Source organism: Corticium candelabrum, chromosome 9 (assembly GCF_963422355.1).
Source record: "Corticium candelabrum chromosome 9, ooCorCand1.1, whole genome shotgun sequence".
Lineage (NCBI taxonomy): Eukaryota > Metazoa > Porifera > Homoscleromorpha > Homosclerophorida > Plakinidae > Corticium > Corticium candelabrum.
Genome location: NC_085093.1, coordinates 2,387,024 through 2,394,523, shown reverse-complemented (window position 1 = coordinate 2,394,523; position 7,500 = coordinate 2,387,024). Strand labels below are relative to the sequence as shown.

The 7,500-nt window shown below is 38.1% G+C and overlaps 2 protein-coding genes across 2 annotated transcripts in view; one reads left to right on the top strand and one right to left on the bottom strand.

The window, feature by feature from the left end:
• Positions 1-2,981, top strand: part of LOC134184506 (ADP-ribosylation factor-binding protein GGA1-like) — an 8,038-nt gene extending 5,057 nt beyond the window's left edge. Inside the window, exons 15-16 of the mRNA XM_062652214.1 lie at positions 2,443-2,541; positions 2,597-2,981. Coding sequence (XP_062508198.1) covers positions 2,443-2,541; positions 2,597-2,800 — 303 coding nt within the window. The 3' untranslated portion in view covers positions 2,801-2,981. The remainder of the gene's footprint in view (positions 1-2,442; positions 2,542-2,596) is intronic.
• A 609-nt stretch (positions 2,982-3,590) lies between these two features.
• The window catches only part of LOC134184816 (N-alpha-acetyltransferase 60-like), a 5,294-nt gene continuing 1,384 nt past the window's right edge, over positions 3,591-7,500 (bottom strand). Inside the window, exons 2-5 of the mRNA XM_062652569.1 lie at positions 4,453-4,582; positions 4,298-4,394; positions 3,875-4,115; positions 3,591-3,814 (exon numbers count right to left, since the gene is read on the bottom strand). Of these exons, the coding sequence (XP_062508553.1) occupies positions 3,670-3,814; positions 3,875-4,115; positions 4,298-4,394; positions 4,453-4,582 (613 nt within the window). The 3' untranslated portion in view covers positions 3,591-3,669. The remainder of the gene's footprint in view (positions 3,815-3,874; positions 4,116-4,297; positions 4,395-4,452; positions 4,583-7,500) is intronic.

The window sequence follows — 7,500 nt, the reverse complement described above, 5'->3', positions numbered from 1 at the left end:
TAAATAAACAAAATAAAAAGGTAAATATAAATAAATACAAAATAAGATAAATAAGGTAAATAAAATAAATGAAATAAACAAAATATAATAAATAAATAAATAAAATAAATAAATAAATAAATAAAATAAATAAGTAAATAAATAAAATAAATAAATAAATAAAATATCACAAGTAAATAGAATAAATAGATAAATTATAACAAATATATATAATAAATAAAATAAATAAATAAATAGAATAAATAAAATAAATAAATAAATAAAATAAATAAATAAATAAAATAAATAAAATATAACAAATAAATAGAATACATAAATTAATAAATAAATAGATAAATAAATAAAATATAATAAATAAAGAAATAAAGAAATAAAATAAATAGAATAAATATGATAAATAAAATAATTATAATAAATAAATACAAAATATGATAAATAAAATAAACAAAATGAATAAAATTTTCTTCTGTCATTCAAAATTATCGACAATTTCATGAGCGTACAAAGCACACACTTTTCTGTAGCTCCCCTTCCTTTCCCAAAGCGTACGCAATATGGTTGATTGGCAATTCAATAGCTTAACCACCATGGTTCCATCTATTAGAGGATTGACGTGTAATGGACATAGAACATTGAAGTACTCGACACTTCTGCATTGATACAGTTCTTAGTTCCGTTCCAGTTGACCCACTTAAATGATGTCAGCTTGAGCTTTCTGGTCATTCCAGTCGACAAAGGTTGACATGACAGTGAGAACATTGAGAGAGTCGTGGTAGAGACGTCTGGGCTCTATAGACGACTGATGTCCTACAAACACACACACGCACACACACACACACACACACACACACACACACACACACACACACACACACTTACATGCGCACGCACACACGCATACACACACACACACACACACACACACACACACACACACACACACACACACACACACACACACAGCAATACAGTTAATTAATTCACTTGTTTGCTTACAGATGGCCAAGGTGTGGACAGGGTACCTTCCCACCCTAATCCACAGCCACAAACTCGGTTTTTGCACAACAAACAAATCCAACCACTAAAAAGGAACTCATTAATATTAATCTATTTCTTATCTCCAACAATCTGCCAAACGAATCACCAAACAACACAAGTTGAACAAGTACACGCCAAAAGTTGTGGTAGCGACTGGTGGGCTCTTTATGGACGGCTGATGTTGTTCTAGAACACAAACCGGAATAGGCTGTCATGGTCGTACATGTTTACAAATCCCATACATACGAGCGACTAGCACAGGAACAATGCAATGATGCAATTCCGGCCATGGAAACAGAGAAGCTATCATGACCCTTTTGCTATCAATCAACTTTTTATAAATGTACAGAGACCATAACCCTCTCCCCCTAGCATGTGTTTGTCCGCTCATGAAATTTTGTATATAATTTTGAATGACCCTTAGTATACATACATACACAGGGAGGCCAGGCACTATGATTATATTGAGAGTGTGAATGTGTCGGTCTGTGTCTGTCTGTTAGGAAGCTTGTGTACCTTGTCTTACTGAGACTGACATATATGCATGCGTTACACTGTGTCCGTCGTTCTGTATTTCAATGAATAGTGCCCACAGGCTACTATTTTTCATAGTTTCCTTGCATTGTTTGTTTGCATACCATCACACTACACAAACAAACTACCTAATCTTATTACTCCCTCCTACTTTTGCTTTCACTTGAGTCGTATTCCTGGTCTGTTACATACTTTGGATCTTCATCGTCACTCAGTGGTTCTATCTGTGTGTTCATTTCATCACAACTGTACACATTGATAGATGTGCATGCATATAACTGGGTTTGAATACTACCCTAGTGGGGCACTAATTGAGCATGGGGAATTATTATTTTGTATAGGCTTACCGTGGGGATTATTTGAGCATGGGACACTATTTGTGTAAATACGGTACTTTCTATGTCACCGCGGCTCCTGTAGACAATCTAATATGTTCAATGGTTGTTCTAGTTGCTAATCAAACAGTTTCTTTTCTAACTGTTGTATATGTATTTATTTATATTGATTGATTGATTTTTAATTTATTTTTAAAATGAATTTATTTACTGATTTATTTCTAATTTATTTGTTTATTTATTTCTTAATTAATCAATTATTGATTTATTTATATTTACTTGTTTAATTATTTTAAATTAATTAATTTTTTATTTTTTATTTTTTTGTTTATTTTTAATCAATTAATTTTAATTTTTAAAATTTTTTTATTTAGTTATTTTTTAATGCATCTGTTTATTAATATTTTAGTTTATTGATTTATTTAATTTAGTTATTTTTTAATGTATTTATTGATTTATTTTTAATTCATTTATTTTTATATTTTTAATTAATTAATTTAGTTAGTTATTTTATTATTATGTATGCCTCTTATAGGACACTCCACTTCCTAATGTATTAGTCTTTGTCGTGTCCATCTCGAGTTCTTTACCACATCCTGTTACAAGCGTTGTCTTCCAAGCTGCTGTACCCAAGGTCATAACAACATCACAATGTTTGTGAGTGTATACTATATCTATGATGTCTGTAGACGATGCGAGTGAAGCTCCAGTTGCCATCTGGATCGGAGCTTCCTGCGTTCAATCCCATTCAACCAACACAAAGCATCACACAAATTATGTTGTTAGCGAATCCAAATCGAGAGAAGATTCGGTTGCGGTACAAGGTGATGTACAACATCGGACAGCAGCAGGTGACCGACATGGGCGAAGCGTCCAATTTTCCTGTGCAGTAGAGAGTGAGATATGTTGCTTTTTTGGAGAGTGGTTTTCTATGGTCCGTCTGCGTTAGTAGTTGCTTGGGTGTTGGCTCTGGATGCCTGCATTCTTGATGCATTGTATAGGCTATGAGACAGTGCTATACTGTATGATGTGTGCCATGTCATTGACTAACCAAAGTGTGTGACTTTGCGATGACCGAATGATGCATCAAGGTCTGGATTGGTTTGAGGTGTCCTTGCATGAGATACAAGAGGCTTAGTGTGTGTGTGTGTTTGTTTGTTTGTTTGTTTGTGTTTGCGTGTTTGCTTGTTTATGTGTTCATTTGTTTGTTTGTGTGTTTGTTTGTTTGTGTTCATTTGTTTGTTTGTGTATTTGTTTGTGTTCATTTGTTTGTTTGTGATTTGTTTGTGTGTTCATTTGTTTGTTTGTGATTTGTTTGTGTGTTCATTTGTTTGTTTGTGTTCATTTGTTTGCTTGTGTGTTCATTTGTTTGTTTGTGCGTTTGTTTATGTTTGTTTGTTTGTGTGTTCATTTGTTTGTTCGTGTGTTTGTTTGTTCATTTGCTTGTTTGTTTGTTCATTTGTTTGTTTGTTCATTTGTTTGTTTGTATGTTTGTTTGTGTGTGTTTGTTTGTGTATTTGTTTGTTTGTGTGTTTGTTTGTTTGTGTTCATCTGTTTGTGTGTTTATTTGTTTGTTTGTGTGTTCATTTGTTTGTTTGTGTGTGTTTGTTTGTTTGTTTGTTTGTTTCTGTGTTCATTTGTGTTTGTGTTTGTTGTGTGACTGGCCCCAATGGTGCATGTGTATCCATATTCCTATTATTCAAATCCTTCCTCTCTATGCTGTACACTACAAAACAACCAAACCTACTAACACATTACTTAATCACAATCTTCGTGTCGGCAAAGAGTTAGCACTCGACCAAACATGTCTCCGTACAAACTGAAGCAGTCGATTACTCCAACAAGGTACAGAAGACATAAAGCCCTTTAGTGCTGCACAAATCTTGTTCACCACAACCACCAAAGTACTGCAACAGAAAGAGACACATTCACAATGACACCCTCTCCATTACAATTGAAGTAGCAACCTTAGTGACCACGGTGGCTCTCCACCATTAATGTATTTGACACAGCAGTAAGCATCAGCTGACTGTGCACTCGCTCCATAATAGTTTGCCAAGTAGCTGTGCTCTCTAAAGCCCCGTCTCTTGTAGAACTTGAGAGCCGTCAAGTTCGACACCATGCAGTGCAAATAGATAGCCTTGCAGTCTGATTTCAATCTTCCCGACGATTGCAAATGATCTAGACCTTGTTGAAGAAGAACAGAACCTAACAACAAAATAAAAATGCGTTACTACTACTTACAACTGCATGCGTGTTGATATTAACTACTTATAATTTTTATGAATAATTTCGTGTTGTAGTTAACTGTATGTGTGTTGATATTAACTACTTACAGTTTTTATGAATAATTATGTGTTGTAGCTGTCTGCATGTGTAAGTAATCTGACCTATGCCCGAGCGTCGATGTTGCTTGGCAACACCCAGGCTGAGAATATATGCAACTTGAGCATCCTTGCATGTCGAACAACTCAATAGATCTGAATCCTTAATGACACAATTTGCATCAACTAGAAAGTCTAGTAACACCACAGCTCTGGCAAACCTCGTGATTGCATGACGTGAACGGTTTCACTTCCACAACGATCATGCCGATAATCCTTGATGAGTGAACAGCCGCTAGAGAGCAGAGCTTGGGAGATGAGGTAATTTCGACGAACCACGAATCTGGGTAGCTACCAGACAAGAATGACAGACAGTTGAATTAGACACAAGTGCATACAAACAAACAACAAACAAGTAGACAGACAGACTAACACACAGACAAACAGACAAAGACAGACAGACAGACAGAAACACACAGACAGACAAACAGACAAAGACAGACAGACAGACAGATAGACAAAGACAGACAAACAGACAGACAGACAGAAACACACAGACAGACAGACAGACAGAAAGCTGGGTAGCAGCAAAATATTTTAGCTGCTATGTGTACACATATGTGTATTTTCATTTAGCTTGCGAACTTTACTGTTTTGCCTTTTGCTGATATGTATTATAGCTGGATGTTTGAAATATATGTATTGACAGACAAACAAACAGACAGACAGCATAAACACACAGACAGACAGACAAAGACAGACAAACAGACAGACAGACAAACAAAAACACACAGACAGATAGACAAAGACAAACAGACAAAGACAGACAAAGACAAACAGACAAAGACAGACAAAGACAAACAGACAAAGACAGACAAAGACAAACAGACAAAGACAGACAAACAGACAGACAGACGGACACACAAAGACAGATGGACAGACAGACAGAAACACACACAAACAGACAGACAGACAGACAAACAGACAGACAGAAACACAAAGACAAACAGACAGACAGACAAACAGACAGACAGAAACACAAAGACAAACAGACAAAGACAGACAAACAAACAGACAGACAGAAACACAGACAGACAGACAGAAACACAGACAGACAGACAGACAAACAGACAGACAGACAAACAGACAAAGACAGACAGACAGACAAACAGACAAACAGACAAAGACAGACAGATAGACAAACAGACAGACAAACAAAGACAGACAAACAGACAGACAGACCAAAGCACACAGACAGACAGACAGACAGACTGACAGACAGACAGACAGACAAACAGTTCCTGGCCTCTTCTCCCCATGCACCGAAATGTTCGAATACCAAGGGAATGGCTTTGAGAACTGAAGTCCCAGGGAGCTTTTGTTGGCTGTATTTTGCCGCCTTCCTATTCTCACGTTGTTTAGCAGCGACGCCTGTTCTATCAGCAGAGCTTGGAAATGCATCCGCACTCCAAGGGTGGGCTAGAGAGATGTCCAGGTCGAGGTTGGAAGCTGATTCAGAATCGAACATGACAATGTCAGGCCTGCAATCTGAAGTGACATATCTGTTCCTTGGCTCCCGTCGATGGTGGATTTGGAGGCTCCTAAGGCACTCAGACCACACCCCAGCAATTGATTCGTGAGACCAAATAGGGCCTCCACCGGTCTTGCATGTGAGTAGGTGGTATCCGCTGTCATCCAGTGGTGCACTGCAGTTGCATGCCTCTGACCAATGTGACAGAGAGATGGGCAATCCAAGCCTCACAAGCGACGCCAAGCGAAAATCGCAGGGTTTGAATGCGAAACCTTGTGATGCAGGGATTGCATTTAGCCATGCTCCAGCTCCTTTTCCCTGTAGGGAATATAACCTAGAGGCATCTCTAGCCGTAGCAGAGTTATTTAATGAAAGTTGTAGTTGGTCTGCAAAGAACTGATTTGAAAGTCTGCTTTGAAGTTTTTTAGGATTTGCCAGATAGTCAGACAGAAGCTTGTCAGGAGGTATGGACTTGGCAAGAGCATCACCAACTGAACCAAATTGACGAAGTTGGTCAGCCAAACGCACCGGAATTTGTGGACTTCTGGCGTAAACGCTTTTCAGTGCAGCTGCAAAAGTGCAACGCACGGGTCATTCAGAAGAAATTGAAGGTGTTGTGTGGTGGGTGTCAGATTCCCGAGTCACTCAGCACTCAATTCTTTTATCATTAGTGTTCTTTTAGTTGTCTCTTTTGCCTCAGAAAATATGTATACACTTACCTATGAACACTATAAAGCATTTAGCTTTAGTCGAGTAGTTTCTGCTGTGATGTATGATAGTGTGATTGTAAGAAATAAATGATTCTGAAAAACAGACAGACAGACAGAAACACACAGACAGGCAGACAGGCAGGCAGACAGACAGAAACACAAAGACAGGCAGACAGAATAAATTAGTTTTGTTATTAGTTTAATTGTTAATTATTTATTCTTATTAATTAATTAGTTTGCTATTAGTTGTACAGTGTAGGCTGTAGTGCCTTGGCACCAATGGACTACACTGATCGACACAATCAGGTGGCCTCCATTATCCACTGGAACATTTGTCGTCATTTTGGAGTTCCAGTGGAGAGCAGATAGTACCGGCATCATCCTGATAGGCTTGTGGAGACAGACGACATCACTATGATGTGGGATATAACCATCCCTAATGCTAGGAAGATCGGTGCCAATCGTTCAGACATCTGTTTCAGAAACAGGAAGACAAACACTTGCATTCTTATTGATATCAGCTGTCCTGCTGATGGTAACATCGCCAGGAAACATGCTGAGAAGTTGACAAAGTACAGTGACTTGCGGGTGGAGGTAAGCCGCATGGACACTGGTTGTTCCAGTGGTATTGGGATCGTTGCGCACAGTGCACGCAGGTTGGACATTATTCCAGCTCATCACAACCTGCAGCACTTACAGAAAGCAGTGCTTCTTGGATCCTGTCGAATCCTACATAAAGTCATGTCTTCTGTTTAGACAGCCGTGATCGTCTAATCACCTCTGAGGCAAGGTTTGCCTCCGGTACTCACAAGAGATCTTACGAATCAGACTGATCTGGTTGAGCACGACACATTTAGATCTGAGTATATCCAATTACCGTACTGACGCAATTAATACCCCACCCCCATGGTTGGCTAGCATCAAAGGTAAACTAGGGGATGGACCTTTACTCAAAACCTGACACCTGGAGGTGTTAATTGGTGGAAGTAATTAACTTAATCAATTGACAAGTAATTAACCACCTGTCA